This window comes from Echeneis naucrates, chromosome 10 (assembly GCF_900963305.1).
Source record: "Echeneis naucrates chromosome 10, fEcheNa1.1, whole genome shotgun sequence".
Classification (NCBI taxonomy): Eukaryota; Metazoa; Chordata; class Actinopteri; order Carangiformes; family Echeneidae; genus Echeneis; species Echeneis naucrates.
Genome location: NC_042520.1, coordinates 6,133,015 through 6,159,169, shown reverse-complemented (window position 1 = coordinate 6,159,169; position 26,155 = coordinate 6,133,015). Strand labels below are relative to the sequence as shown.

Here is a 26,155-nt window from a genome sequence, read left to right as displayed (position 1 = left end):
TTTTGTGTGTGTGTGTGCACCTGAGGAGGACGACTCAACGTGTACCTACGCACCACACTTCCTGTTGCCTCAGGACAAAGAAAGATATGCTGTGCATATGTCTGCGACAGGACAGGAGGAAGACAGACACGCTTTTTGGGGGTCAGTGATGTCAGGATAAGTTTTTATTAACAAAATAAACAGCTGTTGAACTCAAAAACAAGCCACCACTGATCATCATCATCATGTAAAGAGCAGAGATCAGGAGGAAACACCGTGGGATCACGGGGTCTCAGCAAAATATCATAAATACCATGTATAAATATCAGATGTATGCTAATTAACAGAACAGCACACAATTTTCCATCGAGGAACATGGACAGGAACTGTCCTTTCATTCAGCGCTCATCTCAAAGCATAAGAAAGGAATGAGGAGGTGCATATTACTGATCAGATAATAATGACCTCTCCCGACTGCTCCAATCTTTTGAGAAATGCGCAGTGTGACACTCAGCTCAGCATGCGTGCATATGCGCACGCACACACACACACACACACACACACACACACACACACACACAAACACACGCACGCACACACACACACTACACACACCTCTACCTTGCGCAGTACATCAACGCTGTGTCCTGCTGTTAAGTGCTCTCCATCAAAAGCATTCCTCTGCTCTTTCCTCCAGCTCCAGTCTCGCTTTGCTGCCAACAACAACGCGGTGTTGGACTCAGTAGGACCATCTGACTCAGAGACCAGTGGAACGTTAAGAGGCTTAAAAGAACAAACTCTGGATGCAGAACCAAAACATAAAGAGCGAGCCTCAGCTGTCACAAACTGTCAAAATATGCATCTCAGAAATTGGCCATTTCAGTGGATGTTTTCGGACCAATTAGAAAAATATAAATGAAATCAACTGTGTTCAAGAAATGCCTCGTGTGGCCCCATGTTGGTGGGTACATGTTTATTGTTCTACCTCTAATGTAAACGATGTTAGAAATCCTCCCTTGTCGGCCAACAATGGCATTAACTTTTTCCATCAAAGAAAATTTCACCCCTGGAATTGTCTGGGAAAGGCATTAGTGAGTCTAAATTTAAAAAATACCACTTTGCTCAGACATTAGCTGGCAGTGGCCTGTGTGTGTGAATGAGGAATGCAGAGTAGAGAACCAAAGATAACAGAGTTAAACTGTGTGTTGATACAAAACGCTGCACTGTTATATCTGCTGATGTTAGCAGCTATGGTAGCTATGAAAATATCAAGGTGTGCTAATAGCATGTGTTCGGTCAAACTAACAAGAACAAGTGTGTGACAAGTGAAAAGATTTATATAACTTTGCCACAGTCCTCAAAGGTATCACAGGAATGAATGCATCATACATTAAAAACAATTGACTGATATTATTTTAGCTCAATGGCGTGTTTATATTTGAATTGTTTTTTTGTTTTTTTTTTTGCACTTAATGCCGCCTAATGCAGCCTAAATGACCATATAAGCAGTTGTTCTGAGTGTAACTTCTTGGAGAGCAGAATGTCTGAAATGATTTATTTGGCCCTCAGACTTTCTTTCTCAGTCCAAAACAGCTCAGGGCTGGATGGTTCAGTCTCTGTGGGAGCAGTGTGTGTCTGAAGTGGGCTGCATATTCCTGTCATTAGGCTGCATAATACCAGGCAGCACATATAATCAACCTACACAGTCCCCCGCTGTACACGGAGGCCATGCATGGTGTGTGTGTGTGTGTGTGTCTGTAGGCAGACAAACAATCTTCAAGGTGGGACGTCAGCTTTAGACAAGGGAGTGCCACAAGCTTTACCTCAACTAAACAGACTGACGTTTTAAAAGCCTGCAATTTTCTTTGCTGCCACACTAACACACGCAAATACAAAGATGCAGGCGACCCGGCATAAGCTGAAACACATATTTAGTATATTATGACTATAGACAGTAAGTGTAGTCTTTTTCTTGCATTAACTGATATTCAGTGATGCATTCATGTTTGGAAAGACCTGGATGTGTATGGAAGCGCATGCACACACACACACACACACAAATAATTCACATATATTTCTTGAAAGAGAAGAAAAGATCTTTTACTTGTTTCAGTTTCGCCCCTGGAGACAGATTTAAAAAGACTGGTCATGGACTGTGGAGGAGGAGGAGGAGGACCACAATGCAGAGGGGAAGGGAGAGGGGGAAAGGAGGCTGCTAAACTCCCTTCATCGGGTGGGGAGGGAGGGGAGGAAGAAATGTGGTTGAGGAGGGAGAGTGTAGGAGAGGTTAACTGTCGAAAGTTGAGAGGTTCAGATCAAGGTCCTGCTCCTGTGATCCTCTGGGGAGAAGACTGGGGAAGCTGAAGTTGTGATTGCAAATCTGAAGAAGACAGGAGACCAGTAAATCAGCTCAAAGAGAGAGAAGAAATATAGCAGCGAATGAAGACGCCAGTGTGAATGAGAGCGATGAAAGAGAAAAGAGAGGGCAGGGAGTAAGAGAGCAACATGGGGAGAGGCAGAGGGTTCGATGAGAGTGATGACAAGGAATAAGAGAGGACAGGAGGAGGTAGTCAGGGGAAGGGAAGGGTTAAAGGTGACAGAGAGAGGTAACAGGAGAGTAGTGAAAGTTCAGGAGAATGACATTTCATTCTGTCAGAGGAAGAACAGCAAATAAATAAAAGGATGAAAATGAAAGAAATAATATCAACGTTGAGGACATGTGGAAAGGGGACGCATTGATTAAATAAATAAAACGGGAAACAGGAGTAAAAGTAAAAAAATTAGGAAAAGGGACGTACATAAAACAATAAAATGGCAACAGAGAGCTCCAAATCAAAAGATGAATAGCAAGACGTCGAGAAAAGAAAGAGATGGCGGTTGAGAGCAGGGAAAGGAGAGCGGGTGAAATGTCGGGCCCCTGATGAGAAAGCCATACAGCTAAGCAAGCACATCACCCCATGCTGGAACCAGCGGGGGGGGGGTGGGGGGGCTCCTGTGAATACCTCCATGTGACTTATGTCTTATTCACACATTTCGCCTCCACCCATCCATCGTGGTGTCCAACCTCTGCTCCTCCGATAGCAAACACTTTGAAACTACTGTAACAGTTTGCCCTTTTTATAATCCCTTCAATTCATACTGCTTTCAGTCACCTTATTCATCTCCTGCGTCTCCAGCCGCACACAGGGGGAAATAAATCTCTGCTCTTTGTCCCACTTTGTTTTGCTGACAGCTGGACAGTGTTGGACCGTAATGTGAAGTCTCCCTTATGCTAACTACTAACTTCAGCATTTCTTTAGGCACACGGGAAGGCTGACAGTTTTCTCATTTTTCAACAGCGAATGTTAAAGAATCACATTTACTGTTGTTGTGCACATTTACTACGGCTGCAACTGTCAGATTGTTGGCACTTCCAATGCACTTAGATTAAAACTATAATAATTTCATTGTGAGTTGTCGAGGAATAGTAATGATGGCATATCTCTATTCATGCCATTGGGACTTATATTGGGAATCTAGTGACGTTACAGACAGCTGCAGTCGAGATCTGGTGATGTCACTCACCTTTCCACTGCAACCCCATCCCAACGTCTCTTTCTCTTCCTTATGCTCCAATCGTCTGCAGCTGGTTATCAAACCATTTGTTCACAAGGGCAAATTAAAGGGCTCAATATGCAATATCTGGCATCAGGCTGTTGATTTTCTGTGATAAGAGACTCTCAGATGTTTAAATTTAAGTCTATGTTTGCATGTGTTTCTATTCTTTGGCAGACAACAAGAGTTCAGCCAGATAAGCCTCCATACGGCGCATTGTTGACATGAAACACCTTTTGTCCTTCCTTCAACACGTTGAACCTGCAGGACGTGACCTGAAGCCGGCTGTTTTCTGATGGGTTTCCATACAATTGCCTTTTGTAGCTTGTCAGGGCACTTTGCCCGCTACATGGTGGCCTATTGTGTGTTTTTAGTGCTGTATTTGTAGAGTATTGTTTTAACCTAAAAGGAGTAATGAGAGGCCAGACAGAAGACTGAACCTCTAACTCCTACCTCCCTCCTGCTACCATCCCTCTATCTTCCTATTTGTCTTTTCTAGTATCGCTCTTCTTTTTGGCCATATTTTACTCCCTCTTTGTCCTCAGGAGTACTCCCTTTAATTCCATCCTCCCTCATCCCCTTCATTTCCTCTCCTCCTTCCTCTGTTTCTCCTCCTCCTGATCGCTATTCATTCCTCCATCACCTCTAACTCTCTCCATCTCATTAGTTTTCTCACATGGTCTCCCATCAGTCAGGTCCCTCCCCCACCCCTCTCTGTTTTTCTAGTGTGCAGTTTCACAGTAGGCCAGCTACTTCGTGGTCAAGGTCACACCAGATCTAATGTCTCAACGTGACATCTCGGTTGATATTAAACTCACTGGCTGCTTGGGTTTGTGTTTAACAAACTGTTTTTGTTTCAATGTTAATGATTTAATAAAGCAATTTGAATTTCATTTGTTGCTGCAAACTTAAAATGGGGAGCATTTTCAAGAGAAGAGGCACGATGCAATGAGAGATGATCATTTCTGTACACAGTTAATTATTTGGGAAGGTTACACCTGAATGCAATTTCAACAAGTATGAAAATCCATAAATATTTTAAAGTCCGAAAAAATAAGATAGTGGTCGCTTTGGGCTCTGGGGATTTTTGGGGTTTTTTAACATTTTAACATTTTTATTTTCAGTTCATAAGAACAGATCAGCAGATTACTTGATTATGAAAACAATCCTAACTTCTCACATCAGATGTGAATTTCACCAATTTGACCAAAGTTTTCGATGCATCAGTGAATCAAGAAAAAGCTGATTTGTTGACTTTTAATTTTGCCAACATGAACAATGAGCTCATTTCATGAACAAAGATAATCATTCTCTCTGTCTCCGTCTGTTGCCAAGGTCCCCCGAGGGTGTCAGAGCGCGTGGTCCATCGGCAGAGCATCCGCCTCGGCCGCACGATGAAGCTGCCCTGCCCCGTGGAGGGCGACCCCCCGCCGCTCATCATGTGGACCAAAGACGGCCGCAACATCCACAGTGGCTGGACACGGTTCAGGGTGTTACAGCACGCCCTGCGAATTAAAGAGGTGGAGACTGACGATGCAGGAACTTACATCTGTAAGGCCACCAACGGCTTTGGCAGCGTCAACATCAACTACACACTCATTGTGATAGGTGAGTAATCAAAATGTTCCTGTGACGCCAGAGACTAGTAGAGACCTTTGAATTACACTGACAAAACATCACTGCATTGGACCAGTGGTACGAAAAACACACTACAGCCATCTTATATGAAAGCGTCTCATATTTCTATGAGACACATGACCTTTATTCTTTAAGGCAGGCTTGTGATTGCGCAGTAAAATTGCATGATTCTTTTGGTTGGAGCTGTATGAAGAAGTTTATCTTTTGTCAAGAGTGTTTGTGTGCGTTTGTATGATGACAGACTGATTAGAAAGAAACAGACATCCACAAGAAAATCACATCCCTTTCTGTTATTATTCTTTTTGTTAATCTGTCTCTTTTCTTGTTTGTTTCTTTTTTTCATTGATACAAGTTGGCACTTTTTGTTCTTGTCGTCATTCCTGATGATTTTTTTATGCTTGCTCGTGCCCATTGACTCTCCTCTGTGAGTTCCTCCATGATATAACTCGCCATGTTAGGTTGGTGGAGTTATTACACAGAACCAAAGCAATGAAGCCCAAATTTTTTTTTATTTTATGCCTGCATTTGTTTGTGACTGCAGTTATTGTGTGTTTCTGTATATTTATGAATGAGAATTTGATAAAGTCATGGTAGAGTAGAATGTAAATTTTTTGTGTGTGTGTGTGATTTAGATGTTGCTATGAAAGAGACATTGTCGTGTTTTGCTCTTATTCATCGAAGTTATCATTTTCCATTTCTGGATCGAGAAGACTAAGCCAGCTGTCAGAGTGTCTGGGTGTGTTTGTGTAGTTGTTATGTAGTGGTTTCTGTCTGTGAGCCTGTGGACTGATCTGTCCTGCTCATGTACAGGTGTGTGTTTCGGACTTTACTGGGACATAAATAGCTGCTTCCCACAACTCTCATCCATGTAAACAAAATACCATGAGGGAGGACAGTCAGTGTCAGTCCACATGTATACTAAGAAGTGCTGGTGTGTCTCCACACCCTGTGTGTGCTCATTCCATGAGTTTAGGTGCTGTGTGTGTGTGTGTGTGTGTCAGATTTCAGTCTGTATAGCAGATGCCAACAGGGAGATTAAGGCTGCACCGCCTGCCAGAGAATCTGACTAAAGCATCTCTTTCTGCCCAGCGTCGGCGCTTCAAAGACGAGCATGAGTGAAATGCTCTAATACAGATATCACCAGCCGATATCTGTGTCTTATTTATTATGGACGATAAAATGCAGTATGGTGACCTAAATAACAGCTTAACGTTTTAAATCAAAATGTGAATTGTACTGGAGGGTCCATGAGGAGAAAACTGAATCACATTATGAGTTATTATCGATAGTTCTGCATGCTCTTGGATTTGGTTTTAAGATTTTCTTTAGGTCTGGTTTCGTTTAGATAATGATTTGAGATATCCAGGCGTTACAAAAGAGAGTGTTGCGCTTGTTTTGGTCTTATAGGTGCAGTAGATTTCATGCTTGAAATTACTTTTGGTTCATTTCAAGGTGGCCTGTGATGTGTTTTCTGCACAAAAGATTTTGTACCACATAATTCAGTAAATAGAGTTAATATCATTTTTGCGCTCATTATCGTAATCGTTAGTGGCATGTGATTGGATCAGCGGTGTCGGTCTCGACTTGCACTTCAAAGGCAGGCTGGCACACCGAGGGCAGGGGGGCAGGGGGGCAACAGCTGCTGCTGAGGTCATCCATGCAGGCAGCTGCTGCTGCTCGATCTCTGCCCTCCTCCATCTTGCTCTCTCTCATTTACTGTCCCTTTCATTCACTTTCACACATGCACACATACACATTTCAGAGACAAATGACATGACAACACACACAAGTTTGTCACTTTATTTTGTCCCGTCTCATTGAATGCTGAAAATCGGGCAAAACCAGGAATCCCAAAGCAAAATAGATTTTATTCCTTAAAGATTCATTTTTTTGAAAGACAACAACCAAATAATCACCTACACACGGAGAGGGTTAGTTGAAAGATGTTTTTGTGTGACCCGACCAGTCTTATCTCAAAGTGACTTTACCAGCTGTTCTGCAGCGTTCAGTCGAGTCACAAACATGTCTTCCTTGGATGGATATTTTCCAGGATCAGATGTCAGATGTTTAAATTTACAGTTATTTTCTAAGAACTCCCTCCACAAAAAAATAAAAATACTCTGCGTCTTGGAAAAAAAAAAAACAAACTAACAATAAGGTTTACTCAAAACCTGAGAAAGCTTGTGACAGCAACATGACAAGAATGCTGGTCCAAAGTTTAAAAGTGGTTTAAAAAAATGTATTCACTTTCTGCTGTACTTGTACTGTCAAAGTTCACATGCAGCATAAGAGGCTATATCACTACATACTGCACAAATGGTACCCAGAGATACTTTGTGCTGAAGCAGGTTAACCTTCAAAGATGACCTCCTCTCTGTAATTCAAGCCACGAATCATGCCATAGCATCTCCTTGGAGAGGCACTTAGCATGGAAAGTGGTGTTTTCATAGCTGGAACAATCTGCATAGGCAATGACGTCCAGGGCGCGGGGGCAGCGGCTGCATGTATGGGTGCAGTTGTCCTCGTTTAAGAACTGATGGCCTGTCCGCATCTGATTATTACGAGATGGAAACAAACAGTTCTTGTCTTGTTTTCTTCGCGTTGGTTTCTTTTTTTTTCTCTCTCTCTCTCTCTGCTCTCTTGCTTTGCCTCCTCATTTCCTCCCCTCCTTGCCTCGCTCTCGCTGTTTTCATCTCCGCTCTGCTCTTGTGTGGTCCCATGGCAATTATTCTATGACCGCTCCGTTTCACAGTAACGAGCCCACACCTGCAGCTTATTGTCTTTCCCTCTCACTTTCAAACCCAAAGTATTTTTTAACACCTTTTTCCTATTAGCACTCAATCTCAGCCTTCATTCCTCCTTCCTCAGTCAGCCGGCTCATTTTTCCCCGACTGCATTTTAATTTGTATCAATATTTTCACAGTTTCCCATTTTTCAAGGGCGTAACAGCATTTGATTGCCATAAAACATCCACTGTACGGCCGCCCAGTGGATGGAAGTCATGTAGAGACATTTTGTGCAGGCTTTTGTTAGTGGGGGGGAAATTAGAGGATTCCTTGAAGTATTTGTTCTTTTATTGTGTGGGTTGGAAAATGTTTGCATGAGTAAACAGCCCGTGTGTGTGTGTGTGTGTGCTTGTTTATTTTAGGGATTGTGTACATGTGTATGTATGCGGTGATGTGTGCCCATTCATGGGACCACCAGTAAAGTGAAACTGAGAAGATTTTTTTTTTCTTCTGTTTGAGAAAACGGATTGTCAAAAAAGACGTCTTATTTCTTCCTCCTACTGTGCTTCTTGACCTGTCTTTCGTTTTTTCCCATCTTCTTCTTCTTGCTCTCCTCAAGCCTGTACGAAATTGACGCCCCCCCCTACTCACCGATGAATGCCTGAAAATTTATAGTTCAAACCAGATGTGATGACAATGGGAGCGTGTCTGGAGCAGAGTTGGGAAGCCGTGCGTAAGAAGGAAGGAAGCGGTTTGGAGTCGTGTGTGTGTGTGTGTGTGTGTGTGTGTGTGTGTGTGTGTGTGTGTGCGGTTGCCTTTGTGTGTGTGTGTGTGTGTGTGTGTGTGTGTGCTTGCTTTTGTGTGCCTTTAGTGCATGTGGTTGGAAAATTGCAGTTTTTAGTTTTAATGATTGGGTTCATCAATGCCCACTTGTGTGTGTGTGTGTGTGTGTGTGTGTGTGTGTGTGTGTGTGTGTGTGTGTACAGGTCAATTCATAAGTGTCTGATGTGCTTATTTGTGGGAATTTAAGAGTTTTATCCCTGGCAGCTGACATCTGGTTATAATTGTAGAACAATGAGGAAAGAGAAGCAAAGAAACAAACAAAGACATAATGAATGTTTGAAAAAATAAGCACGCGCATAATTTATGCTCATCGAGTGGCAGATACCTAATTAATGTTGAAATATAAGGAATGAAGGTGAAGGATGAAAAGTGACAAAAGTGCCAGGATTAGTTTGCTAATACTGCTTAGATTTACTAAAATAAACAATCACTTCATACACACTCTTACATCTCACAGCTGACTCCTAAACTGTGTCACAGCAATTATCGGACTGAAAACCTTTAGATTACTTCAGTCTACCTCAACATCCAGTTTTTTAAAAGTGATTTGTGCTCTTTCCCCGCTGAACTGTATTGCGTGTGTGAGACTGCAGCTGTCTTCCAGCCAGAAACACATCAGATCAGGTTGCAGGCACACATCATCTCTCTATCCCTCAGTTCCTCCATCCTGATACCTTCTCTGTGTTTGTGTTCTCACATTTCAGCTTTTTTAATTGGAGAGGATGTGGAGGTGGCCAAGGTTTGCAGTCTAATGAGAATGAGCCATACACAGAGAAATGAATAAAAGCTATCTCGAATAACACAATCTCTTTCTTAAAAGCACGCACACATACACGCCCTCACCCACCTACCTAGGGCAGCTGTGCCTCAGCGTCTTACTGTGGTTTTCCAAATGTGTGTGAGTGTGTTGCGTGTTGAGGAGTTTGTTTTTACCTTCAGATTCTTCTGCTCAGGTTACACGCATCACTTTTTTTTTGACTAATGGCAGAAAAATGCGTGGAGTGAACCTGGAGCTGCAGCTCTCTGGTTTGGAGGAACCGCTCGGTTGGTGTTCATTTGAGGGTTTGAGGCCACATGGGGGATTTTTTTCTTTTTTTTTTTTTCTTTTTTTTTTCAGGGCGGTCTCAATCCTGATTTACAGAACATGAAAAATATGCTATTTTAAAATGGTGTCCAGAAATCATCAAGTGGTTAAGCTGGTCTTGTCCTCGACTGTATTTCTGCCTACTGCAGAAGTTTCCTCCTTGATCTCCTTTGTGTCTCTTCATTTAAATTAGTTTCACTCAGATAAATAAAAACAGAGGTTAGTGGACATTTGTTTTATTTTTGAATAAAAAATTTAGCCTTTAGCCTTTCATTCGGAAGTCATCAAACACATACACATCCAACAAAGGTCTCCAGCAGTAATGAAAGTGTGTTTTGAAACTTTGAAAGGTTTAATTGCCGGATACGGGTTCGACTTTTACAAAGCTCAGCAGCTGATTTTGTTTCTGATTATAAAACATGCATGAGATGAAAGAGGACGTGTAAATATGTCACAGTCATTCCCAGAGTCGCAGTATCAGGTCTTCTCTGTTCATGTTGGTCCTCCTGTTGTAACAACATCCCGCCCTCACAGCGCTGTAGACAAAGCGGTTCCTCCGGAAATCGGGGTAGCACTGCGGTGAGCAGAGATGTAAACATGCTGGTGGATGTGTGTGTGTTTGTGCTCATATGAAAACACAGTGTTAGGGACGGTGGAGTCACACACAAAGGGACGACAGAATGGAGTTGAGTTTAAAAGTAGTTTTCCTCATTGTTGAGTCCAGTAAAGACAAACACACATCAGATTCACAGAGGTATATGAACTGTATCTGTCCATAAGGCAACAAGACGGGACAGAAACAAAAACACAAAAAAAAAACCTGTGCCTGTTCACGCATACACACACCTCACTGACAGATGTGAACAAAATAGAAAAGATTGCACACTACTTAGGGGCCCTGGCCTCCATTTCACGGCTGTCTATCCCACATCCTTTCGTTCTGCCTCGTTTCACTTACAGCAGAGACACGGAAAGAAGATGGACTGGACGGAAAGACAGAGAAAAGAAAGAGTAAATCTTTCCTGGCTTCAGTCTGAAGACATCAACAAGTCTGGAGAAACAAACAAACAAACAAAAAAAAAAAAAAGAAAATTAGAATCCAAGTCCTAACATGATGAGGCATCCAAAATGCTGTATGGATAAAGAGAGGTAAATTGGCTGTATCTGTAGAAACTCCAGCTCCATTATCAAAAGAACAAAAACACTTTACGTCAACCTCCTGAAAATACAGAAACATGGTTTTCATTCTGCTTGAAGATTTCAGATCAACTGTTTATGTTGTAATTAATTTAACACACCTCGTGCTTACATGGGCCAACACAAAAATAATTTCATGTGCAAAGTGAAGAATACTTAATGCATACATTCCCGAACATTTATGTCAAGAGGGAGGGTTCGCTAAGAGCACGCACTGCCAGAAAATAATCAGCTTTCGTTGTTTTCACAATGCAACTCTTTTGTTCAGTTTATGAAATGTTTTGAAATAGCAATAAACAACTCATTAAAATTTCATTTTGTTCTGGGCCTGTTGAAGCCTGTAAGTCAGTTATATTCCAACGTAACCTACTTACGTTGGACAGAGGTGATTTTCCTCCAAAGCCAGCCTGTTACCTTCTTCGTCCTTTCTCCTGCCTACCTCTCTTTCACCTCCACCAGCTGATAGAAGGCATCTTTTCTTTCAAGCGTCTTTCACCTTCTCATTCTCTCTCTGATTTGCCTTCATGCTCCATTTGCATCGGTATATGTGTGTGTGTGTGTGTGTGCAAGTGAGCGAGTGCAGCCTGAATCTACCGATTTTATGCCAAGTTAAGCTCTCTTAGACTCCTAATCTGTCCTAAATACTCTCTGCTAGCTTTGAGTCCAGTTCCCCATTCAAGATGCCATCTATCAGTCAGTGAGCCGTTTTCTCGAGGCCCAAGCAGTGAGTCACTCTGAAGAGGAAGAGGTGGTGTTTTCTTTAGGACTATAGTGAGAATTACATTTTCACAGTCTCATTGCAGCTTGAAATCTCTTCAGTCCACATTCCTTCAAACAAATCTTCCAGCTCCTCTCGCTCAAGTGTGGTATCATGCTACATTTATGCTGAGTCAGATTTACTGTGTCTGAACCAGAGAGAACCGTTGATGTCGTCTTATACTTCCGAAGCTGATTTTGAATTTATCCAGAAAACAGACACGTTATATGGATCAATTCTTGGTTTTAGCTTCAAGACTTCCTCCCAGCTTCTCCACATCACCCCTGGTCCGCCCAACCCCCTCACTCTGCCTCTTTCTGCACTTCCATCCTTTGTAAATTCACTTTAAGGGCGGAATCTACCTCCAACTTCATCTGCCAGCTGTTCACAAAGTCTCAAGCAAATGTGTTTTCACTCATGGTTTCCACAGCAACTCTCCCATAGCCAATATGAGGTGTAACTTTACTTCTTTGTGTGTATTTTGGCAAAGTGGGCATCCTTAGACTAAAAAAAAAATATATAAGTATAATAAGAAACAAATGTAACACAATTCAACATGGATCATTTACTGAACCATTGCTCATGTCATGAGGTACATACGGTCCCCAAATAGACCTAATGCTGTGTGAAAGTGAATATTTGGGGATGTGAGCTACTTCAAAGTATCTTTGTTCCTCAGTTTGTTAAATCTAATGAAGACCAAACTGTTAAGTGTGAGTGCAGTAGTAGTAAAAAATAAAATGGGACAAGAAAAGAGAGCAAGAAGAAGAAGAAATACAAAAATATGGTGGAGGAGAATCTGGTTCGTTGATATTGAACTTCAGTGTGCTTTTGTTGTGGACTAAAATCTGTCATAAAGAGTAAAAATTTAAATGACCAAATAAACAGTTCACCAGTTTTTGAAAAGTCTATTTTGGTTCTTGCATGACTCAGTGAAATTAGAAAGTAATTAGCGTTTAATCACTTTGGCTTTTTCAAGTGAAGAAAAGACACTTTGTAAATCTGTGTTTGATTTGTTGCTGTTGCATAATGTGGAAAAGTAACTGCCTAAACATGTGAAAATGCATGGAAAGTTCACAGAGAAGGACGTGAAAGGCATCCACAAATCCTTTCAAGGAGACATTCAGTGTGTCTGAAGCCAGTGCTTGTGGGAGATGTGTCCCTTACACGCAACGACCACTCCACATTCTCACAGCGGAGGAGTTAACCTCCCCCAAACCTCATCAATCCAAACACTCGTTCGCGCGCACGCACAAACAAAAACACAGCAGGAATAATTAGGAGTACAAGGACGAGGTGAGGGGGCAAGAGACATAAGGAGGAGGGGGGTGATAAAGAGGAAGGACGAGCCGTTGGTACGAGATATAGAAAGAAAGGGTCAAAATTTTCTAAATCTTTAGTTGACACTTCAATCAGGTTTTGTTAAAATAGTGTCTCTGTGTCACATGGCCTTGATGTTCACACCACCAGCACGTCTTTTTTTTTTTTAATAACCTCATGAATTTATGACACAGGACTTGTGTGTTCCATCTCTGTTTAGACACAAAAGTATTTAAAACTAAGGATAGATGCATCAAGTTGGAAACTCTGCAGGACTTTGCAGAGAAAATTGACGAAGACGATTCAGAAAAGAAAGAAAGAAGCAGAAAAGGAGAGAAGGGAGGAAATGAGTGCAAGTGGGTGAGCGTGGGTATTCGCGAGTGATCACAGCAGTTAGCAGGGGGAGGCAGGCACGTCTGAATAGACAGCTTAGTGGCCATTATATGGTCTGGAGGATTAGTCCTGTTCACTATTGTTACCCTCAGGAGGTACCAGCATACACACACGCAGACACACATGCACGCACTCACGTCCTGCGTCTCTCTTAACAGTTTTCTACTCGATATTCTAGTTTGTCTTGTTTACTTCTCTCACAGGACTCGCATCCTAACCACACACATACATAAACATAAATGTGCCTATAACTTAGACACCAAAAACACACTCGGACATATACTGAGCCCCCCCCGCCACCACCACCACCCCCACCCCCATCATCGGCCTGTCTATTGACAAACCTGCTTGTTCGCTGAAGGAGTCTTTTCTCATTAGGACTGGGATTTTGTCGCTTGCTCTGCAGGCTCTATTGTCCCACTCTGAGCGGGTTATTAGGCCTTCCTTCTGTAGGACCCCCCCCGCTCAATAGACCTGAGAGGCTTGGAGAGCGTACGAAGGGGCATAACAGGGTCTGGCAATTAGCAAAGACTGTTTGAAGAGAGGAGGGAGAGAAAAAGAAAGGAAGAATCAAGGAGAAAGAGAGCAGACCTGCGCTACAAAAAGGCTTCTTTTGAAGTTTTAGAAACTTTTGTCTGCTTCTTGCTGCTTCACTCTTACGCCATCATCAAAGCCAAAGACTGGTTCTTCAGCATGCAACATCCCTCCTCCTCTTCCCTCCTTTCTTTTCTCCTCTGTTTTTCTCTCATTCGTTACTCTTCTCCCAGAGAATGCATTTGTGTCAGCACTGAAAAGCCCTGTATCTTCTGCAGCTGCTTTGATGTCTTAATGACAGCATGAAGAGCGAATTGTGCTCACAGGACCCCCCCCCCCCCCCCCCACCTCTCCAAGTCTGCTTTTCTGGCCGGTACAGCTCTCTCAATCTCATCCCACAGACAACACATGAGCAGGATGCGAGGAAAAATGCTGGGACTGAGAGGGTCGATAAAAAAGCAGCAGCATGGAAAAACTTGTTTGACTTATCCAATGGTTTATCACAGTTTCAGCTATGTATCCCAAAGCCAGTGTTTTATCTGGATTTGATAAGTCTTGTTGCGTATTCTGTGTTTTCTTGTCACATGGTCGTCGAAGGCGGGTAGACTAAACCAGTTTTTAAGGCCATATCTCAGCCCCAGGAAGTTTGATAAAAGGCTTTATCGCTCTCATTTCTAAACATTTAACATACCTGAGGCAGACAGACAATAACGATTATAGAAAATGGCTGCAGACAGAAACCTGAATTACACATCATTTATATTTAATGTGTATGAATTTATAAAACAAGAAATGAGATTGTTTTTGTTCTGAAACATCAGGTGTGTGTGTGTCTGTGTGCGCCTGCGTGTGTATGTGTACTCACTTGCATGATGTCTCTCCATTCCATCGCGTTGTATTTCACATAAATGCATGCTCAATATGCTTTTTCTGTGTTGTCAGGATGAGGTGTGTGTGTGTGTGTGTGCGCTTTTCCCCATGGTTCTTGGGCAAACACAGCGATGGATCTGCGGCGCCTTTGCTATCAGGCTGAAGTTTTGATCAGTGTGACAGCATGCTGAAAACTGATACACGTGCACACACACTCAGACAAACACACACACACACACACTCTGTGGCCATGACCATAATCTCTTCATTACATTCCTTCCTCCTGACTCCATGTTGCATTTGTGTGTGTACACTATATTTGTGGATTCAAGAGCTTTGTTTATTTCTTTGTTTCAAACATAATTTCCAAATAATTATTTCATCCTTTCTGTTTCTTTCAAAATTTTAACACACTGAATTCTAGGCATTTTTATTTCCTTTGAGTTGCAGAGGTTTTGAGTGGCCCCACTTTCATTCATGGCTAACATCCATGCGTTGCTTTGATAGGGGTTTAAGAACGCTTTATGCCGACATTTGTCAGGTTTAAGCCACCGTGACAAGCCATCTGTGTCCTTGTTGGTGCTCTGCTGTAGCTCCTCTTGGCCAGAACACCAAAGCTCTCACAACAAATGGAAACAGAAGCAAGACGACTGGAAAGGAAGAGCGGAAGATATGCAGATGTTGTCAGACATGTCCTTAAATGACGAGAACAAGCCGCAGAGTTAAGCCGCTGTCATCCCATGCACACCTCCTTCCATCGTACTACTACTCTTTTCTGCTGCATTGATCCAAAACTTTTAGCTTTTTTTTTTTTAAGCTTTAGTGCCACCATTTCAGCAATTCAATAAAAGCTGGAAAAGAACTGGTAAGTCAGTTCACTCTGAAATGCATCAGTTGATGAGAAGATTTTTTTTTTTGTTCTGAGCACAAGTGCATGTTGCTTATTGAGACATAAACTGACCTACATACAGTAAGGGCAAACTTCCTGATTCATTCTGTTGCCCAGTTACCCAAAGTCCAAACTTCGAGCAACATTTACAAAATCATCTGCCTCACTGAAGAAAGCATCCCGCTGGGCGAAGATAAAAAGCTGCATTACCATTAATCCAAAAACAGCTTAGAGTAACATAAATGGGTGTTGAACAAAGCAGGCGTCGGGTGAGTCATGTTGAAACGTCGCCCAGCAGGGGCATCATGATGAGTGGACTAGTTTTACATTGTTGTAAATAGTTGTTCATCAAAGACAGCCTGTCAGCATGTAGCCTCACACAGCAGAGCGTGCCAGCATCTTTGAAGTTAAACAGTACAACCGCACAATCTGAGCACACACACACACCTTCACTTAAATGCATACACATGGGCATGTGAGTGCATGCTACCACACTTGCTAGCATGAATGCAGATCTGTGCAGAAACAATCATACATGCTAGTATGTTGACTGCAAACAAACAAGTCTAAACATGCTCGTGCGCATGCATGTGACGTAGTCAAACTAAAGCTTCTTTAGTTGTCGGAAAGTGTGACTTGTCCTTCTCCTCCTGACTCCTCCATGAGAGCAGGGATCACATTGGACCGATCAAAGCAGCAGTTAGCACCCTGGTTCACGTCGAAGCCACAAATGATTTATAATTATTGGATTATTCTCCTGTATGGATGCCTGGTTACATGTGTACATACCTGCCTGTACATATGAGCACAAAAGCACGGATGGATGGATTTTGTCTAATTAAATAGGAGCCCCTGCCTAACTTTTTGGGGTTCGGTGGTTGATTGTGGTTTAACAGATGATAAACCAGGTGAAGTTAGAACTGAAAGAGCGAAGAAAGAGTTAATTGGAAACTGTCAAAGGCACAAAAGGGAAAGCCATTAGGAATAAGGGATGAATAGTAAAAAGTAGATCTGTTGAATATGAATGATTTGAACAAAAATTAAGAGGAAGGCTTTCTTTTGTGTTGGTAAGTAAGCACAGAAACTTTTCTTCACATCTCCTCGACCTCATTTGGCATCACCGCAGCTGCGATCACACCTTGTGCCTGCCTCAGAAATTAATTCAGGAATGTAAGATGAGAAAGAGGTCAAATGAAGAGAAAACTACCACAGCACTAATGAGTAGCCATTTAGCTGGAGTATAATTTGATACAGGGACGAGCAGGGTGGGCACGACGCAGGAGGATGATTGAGAGTTCAAAGTGCCGAACTGAGGCCGGCAGTGTGTGTTTCATCGGCGGCGCGTGTCGACGGATGGGAGAGATTCATTAATTCAGCAAAGCAAAGCACTGCCTTGATGTTTACTAGAGTTACACATTCAGCAGCTGGACGAGCGCGCACTCGCAACCTGTGTGCGCCTTGATGCAAGGACAAGATAGTGCCTTCGCATCAAGGCACATGCACGCATAAATGCACACAGATGATCTTGAACACTGGGAAAAAGTACACATTTTGTACACATGTCCAAACGCATTTGGGCAAAGACACGTATTTATACAACTATTCTCTTCATTAAATCACTTGTTTACAGCCTGGAACTCTTTGAACATGCTGTGAAGATTTATTCTCCTGTGTTTTGACCAAACGTCTTTGCTGTTTAATGCCACAAGCAAATTAGCAAGTTGTTTCCCCTTCCATCAGTGCACTGAGAGAGAAGCAGAGAGGAAATGCGTAACTGACGGGACATCATTTATTTTTGAGCAATGATTTTTTTTGATTTTGGAGAAAATTAAAAAATGCAATTGTCTGGATCTGAATCCTATCAGAACATAGCTCTCACCCACACGTTCTATCTTGAAATCCCTTAAAACAAATCAGCGACTGCGTCTCATTGTGTTAATTGGTACACTTAAACATAAAGTCTCATCGAGCACTTCGCCTATTCATGCACACATCAGTACGAAGCTTTTTCCTACGCATGTAACAACCCACGCACCATTCACACACATAAATACAGAGGCAATTCAGTATCTTTCCCAAGGACACCTTGACGCACAGACTGGAAGAGCTGAAGATCAACAGACTGCTGCACCACCTGAGCCGCAGCTGCCGTGCATTTTTACAATTCATTTTAGGGCTGAAAAAGACAACTGTTCGATTTTTAAACAAAAACCAACAGAGGAAAAAAAAATGCAACAAAAGGAATTTCTTTCCTTCATTGCTCTCATGTTTGTCATCTTGCAACCTCAATTATCCCACAACTCCTCTGAGTGACCCTGACCCTCAGGTTGGCAGCAGCTGCTCTGTACCTTTTTAACAACTCCCAGACAACAAGCACTTATTTTAGAATGAGTCACTACATTTTTATTTATTTATTTATTTTAATTTTTTTAACTGGAGAGTTAACAAAGACAACATCCACAGAAATAAATCATACTGAAAACTACAAAGCACATTGTTGACCACATGTTTAATAACCTATTCGACAGGTGCATTGGAGAGTAACAGGAGAGCAACCTTTTTAAATGGCCACGCACTGTTGGCACTACGTGTAAAAAAAACAACAACAACAAAAAAAAAACCGGTTTGAAGGGTTTGGTGAGACACATTTGTCATATTAGTGTCAACTGTCTTCTATGATTAAGTTTTTTATCTGGTTGTTTTCATAGGTTGTCACCATCGTCGGCTCCGGTATAAAGATTCCTAGCTTTACCTCTGGTGTGTCACATATCTACACAAACACGCTGTTTCCACTTCCACTCTGATCTCAGGGCCCCCCGTGAACGGTGGACATGAAGTAATTTAGTAATTTCCCCCCCGTATCATTTCTGTCCTTGACTCAATCACCTTCATTATGTAAATCTTCCAGGTGGACGGTAAATGCTTTTGGCTTTTAGCTGCCGCAGCACATTTGCGTCCTTTGAGTCCTGCGTGACGTCTCCATTTTAGGGAAATCTTAGTCAGTGTTGCATGCCTGACCCTGCTGCTCCTTCAATGAAGTGTGAACAGTGATGTAAAACAGCTTTGTGTTTAAGCACACGCGCTGGACATCCGGAGAAGAACGCACTTCCACAGGCACACACATATGGAAAAGAGAAAGGGGGGGGGGGGGAAACGTGGCTAGGCAACGTGGCTACCATTTATTCCCGGTCTTAAAACAGCAAAATTAATTTGTCCGCATCCAGATTTGTGTTAACAGACACAGAAAACCAAAAACTTGATCCCTACTCATACGTTTATGAGTAAGTACAGAGAGGGGAACCACTTGTGCCCGCGCCTGTATGTTATTTCATCGCTCCGTTGATATTTTACACTCTGACACAGTCCATGTTCAGCATTGGAGGAGCCCGGGGTTCTTTGTGTGTTTTCTCTCTGTTGGTTTTCTCAACATTTTTCATGTCATAACCAAACCCAGGCCTTGTAGTTAACTTAAGCCCGACCACCAAGGGCAAATGGCTCGTGCCTCTCGGCAGCATCTAAGAATACACCAGAGTTCAATCTACAAGGAACTCTGCAGGAAAGTGGATCTGAATTTATTAATGCCACGCAAAAATGTGGCACGTTAATCACATATTGTGTATTTGGATAAAAATCAGATGGAGATCGAATGGGGCGAGATTTGTGCTTTGTCAGCTGGAAACAGCACAGTTCGACTCTCTTCCTTCACTAAAATACTTCACAATCAGAATCACTATATGATACGTTATAGATCCCCAGTGGAAAATTTTCCTTTCTTTTGCTTCTTTGCGTGGAAGTTAGGGGCCAGAATCAGCAGTAGGAAAGTAGGTATGGATTTAGTTTCATATTCAACGATACCCAGAGGAGAAATCAACTGTGAAAGACTACTACTTCATGTGATGTACCTTACATTTCTTTTTTGGGCTTGGTTGATTGGTTTTGTAATGTTTTTGTTTTGTTTTGGGTTTTTTTTTTTCTTCGGGAAACCAGATATGTTCCAGCAGTCACAGCAGGGTATAACTTCTGACATTTCCTGGCTAGTCTTTGTTTTCGTGATCACAGGGCCAAAAAAGTATCACACACAACAGTTAGAAATGGATTATTGCAACAGCATAAAAACGAAAACGACAAAAACCAAATTATGACCAGTGAAAAAAGCCCAGATTTTATAAGACGAATGATTAAACAACCGTTTGGTCAGATTGAACCCAGCGATTAACCGGCAGCAGTCAGCTGACACGGCAGATGGTAAACTGGCAGCTGCTGCCTCTCTCTTAGCTAAAAATGATGCCGTTAAAATTGAAATCAGCGTGAAATAAAAATGATAGTCATCCGTTTTGCCTCCAACAGGCCCTATGAACAGCATACGATGACGGAGAATTCACCGTGGCGTTAGTCCTTCGACAGCAGAGGTGAGATTGACAGCAAGCCGTGTAGAAATACAATATGTTGTAATGTTGTAATTTAGGATGGTGTCCGGTTTGTTATTTAGAGCACCGCAGCGCACTGTGCTGCTGCACAATGGATCTATAAACGCTGCAGTGCTGAGGGATCTGGGCCTATTTTCAGCCTTCAGGGGCGTAGCGCTTACTTCCTGGAACAGATTTTTATTGCGGAGCAGTTTTAGCCATAACTCTGTTCCCTGGCTCAAATTAGTTACCTGGAGCGGTTAGCTTATTGAGGATTTTCAAGAGAAATTAGGAATTTAGATGAGCGCCAGCAGTGGTGAATCAATTTATACGCATCCAATGACTGTAGTAAAAGCAGCTCGTGGTGTCTGGTGGGTCAGGTACATGAGAAACAGATGGTCCGGGAATATGTTTAAGATGAATGGGATAAACATCGCGGTGAAGGTGTGTTTAGAAGCGAGGCAGTCAGTTGGGTTAGGGTTGATGTCCATTTAGATGGCCTAATTGTGGTGTCTCACTCTACACGTCCACACGTGTAGAGTGAGACACTTTGCCGTATACACTGAAGATGTGCGTCACGCTGGTGCACACATGGAAAGTACATCTGCTGAGAGGCTTTAAAGAATTTGTGGTGGGCACAGTGTCAGAGGTCTGATGCATCGGTGAAGCAACTGGCAGCAGCTCCAGTCGATCTCATTCAGTGCTGCTCTCCATGATTAAAATCATCATGTTTTTTGTTTGTTTGTGTGTTTTGTTTGGGTCTTTGTTGTTGTTGTTTTTCATTGCTGGTTTTGTTTTAATATGTTTTAATATCGCTTCTGGTTCCTGGACTTCCTGAGAGACTGACAGCTGGATAGACAAGCTCAGACTGCCAGGCTGAAAGATACAGCCAAGGCCAACGTGAGTTTAAAAGGCCTGACACATACCAGAACACACACACAGACACACACACACACACACACTGAAGGTTAAGTGGAAAACAGCACCTCTGCCTCCTCTAAGTATGACGCTACGTTATTTCTTTCCTGTGTGAGTGTGTGTGTGTGTGTGTGTGTGTGTGTGTGTGTGGACAGAGTGGAAACAGCAGGTTGCTTTTTTCATGATCATACAGTCATCCTCCCTCATGTATCCACTCACACCATACGCACACACACCAACACACACACACAGGTGGCTGTAATTAGTGTGTTGAGCCCATTCATGGCACAAGATCAAACTGCAGTCCACTGGGCTTCAGGAAATACAGAGCCCTGCTCAGAGTTAGACACACACACACACACACACACACACACACTGATCCACACACTTGTAGCAGCCTGCACCTCCACTTTTTATGTGCCTTGTTCTCTCTCCAACGTGATGCTGCCGTACAAAAGGTTCCTCCCTGAAACTGTTTCTGTTTAGTCTGCAAGCAAAACAGAGCTCTGTTGAACTGGACTGTAGAAACATACGGAGTCAGTGTTTACTCCTGCAGGGAGAGAACGCAGACAGAGAAGGTGCAGAGCATGGGATTATGAGTGAGATAAGTCTGATATGTTCTCGCTTGGTTTGTGCTGGAGCAGTAAGCCCAACTTGCACAGCCAGAGCAGCTGGGCACAAGCTTATAAAAGCAGTAAAATGCCCCTAGAGGAAAAGCTCCTCATATCGATGAGCAGACATGTCCCTCCATGTAGCTGGCTGTTTTCACTTTATGTTTTCTAACGTGACTAGAATTATTGAATAACAAAAATTGGCCATTTTATAATGAAACTACTTCATTCAAAAAAGATTGATTTAATGATTAAATTTGCCAGTTCTCTGAAAGTCAAGGTCTTAGTCAAAGTTTTTAACTTGGCAAAGACTTTAATGGTTGAAACGTTGCCCCCTAAACGATAATTATCATGAAGACTACCTCTCTCTTTCTCCAATGTGCTGCCACTAAAAAAACAACTGTGGCTGGACATGTACACCATTCATCCCTTTTTGCATGAATGCGTCATTGGATCTAGCTTTGATTGACTTCATAAGTAGTAATTGATCAGCTGTAGATATTCACCATCATCAAAGATGTTGTGTGTTTGTTTTTCTGACAGTCGTCTTCCAAAACTCTACTTAACCTGAGTCAGTGAAAGTTTGGTGGACCGTGGATCAAAGAGGGGCTGGGTATCGGGGTGGTGGTGGTGGTGGGGGGGGGGTCTTTCGTGCACTCAAAAACTCAAAAACCATTTGCAACAAAGATGCAGTGTTAGGACAGTGTTTTTAAACCTCTGGTGCTTTTCTGCAGAGTTCTGCTCCAGCTGCCGGGTCTCAGAACAGACTGTGCTCTGTCTAACCCACAAAGTGCTTCACAGACAGTCTGATGCTAACCTAATTCAATTATGAGTTAAACATGGCAAATTTTGTTCCATGAAAGAAAAAAAAAAAATAAATAAAAAACTCAGTTTAAGATGTGATATGAATTGATGATGAAAGCCGTTTTGGATCCAGTGTCTTTGGAAAAACTCTCACTCTGAAGTTCAAAAGCTACATGTCAACTGTACTTCTGATCAAAACAGTTCGTGTTACAGATCCCGCTAAAAAAAAAAAAAAAAAAAAAAAAGTTAAAATGCACGAATGCACTCTGGGGAACACTTCCAGCACGTTTGGATATGTGATTTATTTTTGGATTTTACGCTGGTAGACAGGGACTCCAACACTAAGTGAGCCCATTGTGGCTCAATAAGTGATCAGACTCGCTGTCCTTCACCTCTCAGTCAGTCGTATTTCTTTATCATCAGATGATCTCGGTCTTTTTAGTCAGTACTGAAGTTATTGATGTCGTTATTATGCAGGAGCCACAATACTGTGGATAATGTAACTATTATTTTTCCGTATAAATATACTGAATTCAACAATATATTAATATCCTCAGCCTCCTTCTGTTTTTCCTGACTCCTCCACCTAAATCTGCAAACAGAGAATACGTCACCAGATCACTGTGCCAAGCAGTGTGTGTGTGTGTGTGTGTGTGTGTGTGTGAGTCATTTCCAGCTGTACCTTTTGCGTTTGTTCATCATATTTCAGACAGTTTAAATTCAGAACATCACAACTTGTAATCACATTTGAAAATAGCATCGTAAAGCTGCATCCATTAAAAGGTTTGTTGTTTTCCTGTCCATGTCCAGAGGGTGCAAAGACAAGCGGAAGGGGGTAGGGGGCTGAATATTGTCCGCAGAAAACGCTGTCAGGTGTTTGTTGCTGTGTACGCGTCTGTATCATGATGACGGATAATGAGATCAGACATTCCAGGTACACTTCAGAGAAAAAGATTTCATTTATGACTGTTATTTAAACATAGAAACTCTGATTCAGTGATTTAATGATCTGGCAGGAAATCGCATCACCTTGAACATCATTGCTATGCCCACTAAATATTCTGCACCTACACACACACACACACACACACACACATGATTACATAAGCTGTCATGTAAGCGGTTGTTGTTGCGCTGCACAGCAGTTAACTTCACTTAACTGTCTGCTCAACACCGACTGTCTGTTCGGTGGTTACACTTAATAAATCTCTTTCTTCACTGTCACCTTCCTCTCTCCAGCTCTGTCTTTTCAGCTGCGTCCGGGCTGCCGCTTGACCTCCTTTAAAAGTCAGTCAGATCCCATTTTGTTGCCTCTCTTTCTCTCTCATGCTGTTAATTGAGGACTATGTAGCGGTGGAAGTTATAATGATTTCCATAAGGCTACACAGCCTCTCCACAGGCATGGGTGTAAATCACTGTGATGTATGTGTGTGTGTGTAAGAGAGAGATGGAGGGGGAATTAAAGAAAGATCCCATGGTCTGGTGACTCTAAGGGGCTCCAGTATAAAGATCACAGTTATAATTTCCCTGCAGGGACTGAAATTAAATTCAAAATCACAAAAACATCAAGTATCGAGAGGACAGTTGGAGATGAAAAAGGTTTTTCTTTTCACTGACTGTTTTGACATAAAGTCAGAAAACTGCTGAAACTGGTTGACCATAAATTTCCCAAAGACACATTTATATCCTCAGACTGCTTGTTTTTTTTTTTTTGGTTTGTTGTTTTTTTTTTTTTTTGTGGGGGTTTCATTTGTTTTGGTTTTTTTTCACCACAGTCAGAGTAACTAGATTTTCGTGAATCTCTAACAGAGAGAAGCAGCAAATACTCACAGTTTAAGAGCTGAAACACATTTTTGCCAATTCTGACAAATGTTGTCCCAATCAGCTTTTTAAATAGTCATCGTATCAGTCTATCTGATAACATTTTAGCCCTAAATTACATTATTCTTAACTAAAGTTCATTTCTGACCTCTTTTTGTTTTCTGAGCTTCTCGCTGCATCACACAGTTGTCACTGGTTTTATTCCTTTCAGCAAGGAAGCCTTTAAGCCTTCTCAGTTTAAAGAGAAAGAGAGAAAGAAACAACTAAGCAACAATTATTGATGCAGTTAAAAGCCACAGAAAAGGCATTTATCAAAATAATCTCTGTGTCTCATTAACAAAAAGATCAGTAATGTCATGCACATGCATTCCCGTCATAAAACCTTTAATTCAGTTGTTTATTTATAACTTTTGACAAATCAAAGTTAAAAGCTTTTGATTTCACATACGGATGAAGCTCTATAGATTAAAAGAAACAGTCCACTCTGTTGTCAGCGGTCTGACTTGTTCCAAGTTTGATTTAACAGTAATTGTCCATAGAGGATTACATAAGCTGCTAATGTGATGTGAAACACAACTGCAGACAGAAGGTTTCCATATAACACCCAGTATAATATCAACATCGCAGTGTGGATCTGGAGCTGCAGCATTTGAATGTAACCATTCATTAAAACTGTGTTAAATTTCACAATGTCTTGTTATGAAATCAGTGTTGAATTACTGCGGCTGGTCAGAAAAGTTTGTTGGGAACCTTCAGGACAACTGTGGCTCCACAAACCTTCGCCCTCACTCCCTGGTTCTGTTGTTTTCTTAGTATCATTGAACTTGGAGTTATGATGACAGTGTGTGTTTTAGCAGGAGGTCAGCACTCTGACACGCAAACCAACTGCTGAAGGACAAACTGTGTTTATTCTGCTGCTTGTTGCCGTTGACGGGTCTGGAGGACAAATCCCAGCTGAACTCTCCTGAAGAATGGGGCTGTTAGAGCTCATCTGCCTGATACCAGACGTTACTGGCTATGGACCATGTTCTGCTGGACGAAATACGTATGTTTTAAAATTGTGATGCGGGAGATTTTTTTGTAAAGTCTGTAATGTCCCAGTAACAGACTCAATAATTAGATAGAGCCGAGAATTCCCTTTTTTCAATAGTTTATATTAATTAGTGAAAACCGGTTTGATATGACAATAGTTGATTCATTGTCCGTTTGCACCAATTGGTGAAATAATAAAAACAATAAATCAATAAAAACTGCTTTGAAAAGTGAAAGGATTAAATTCTACTATTTCAGTTAACCTGGTTGTTATGAGTCCAAGGTTGAGAATGAAATTTTAACCTCAGTGAAATAATGACTCTTACTGCGTGCTTGCTTAGGAACATGCTTCATTTTATTGTTGAGTTTCAACAAGAGCCAAATTGCAATCTATTTAAATTTTGAGTATTATTTCCATAGCGCATATTTGGTAAAAACCCCAAACCCCTGTAATATTAAAAGAAGCAATTGAAAGTAAAAAAGAAACCCCACCAGGATCTGGGTTTAACAGAACAATGCCTCTTCCTCCAGAGTTATGCAAAACTTACGTTAGCTCATGTCTGAGCTGTGAAGTGAAACGCAAGCGTGAATGGAGAGTGAGGAAAGGTCTGCCTGAGTAAAGCCTTAAAGTGTAACTTGGTCATTTTTAGAGGACTAACAGCGGTTTACTAGGTTTGACAGACACACAAACTCACATCAGGTCTGTTGGTTTTGGCCCCGATGCTGCAACAACTAGCGG

At 41.9% G+C, this 26,155-nt stretch overlaps 1 protein-coding gene across 1 annotated transcript in view; it reads left to right on the top strand.

Annotated features, from left to right (window-relative positions):
* The window catches only part of fgfrl1a (fibroblast growth factor receptor like 1a), a 58,973-nt gene that overhangs the window by 18,451 nt on the left and 14,367 nt on the right, over window positions 1-26,155 (top strand). Inside the window, exon 3 of the mRNA XM_029512334.1 lies at window positions 4,909-5,181. Coding sequence (XP_029368194.1) covers window positions 4,909-5,181 — 273 coding nt within the window. The remainder of the gene's footprint in view (window positions 1-4,908; window positions 5,182-26,155) is intronic.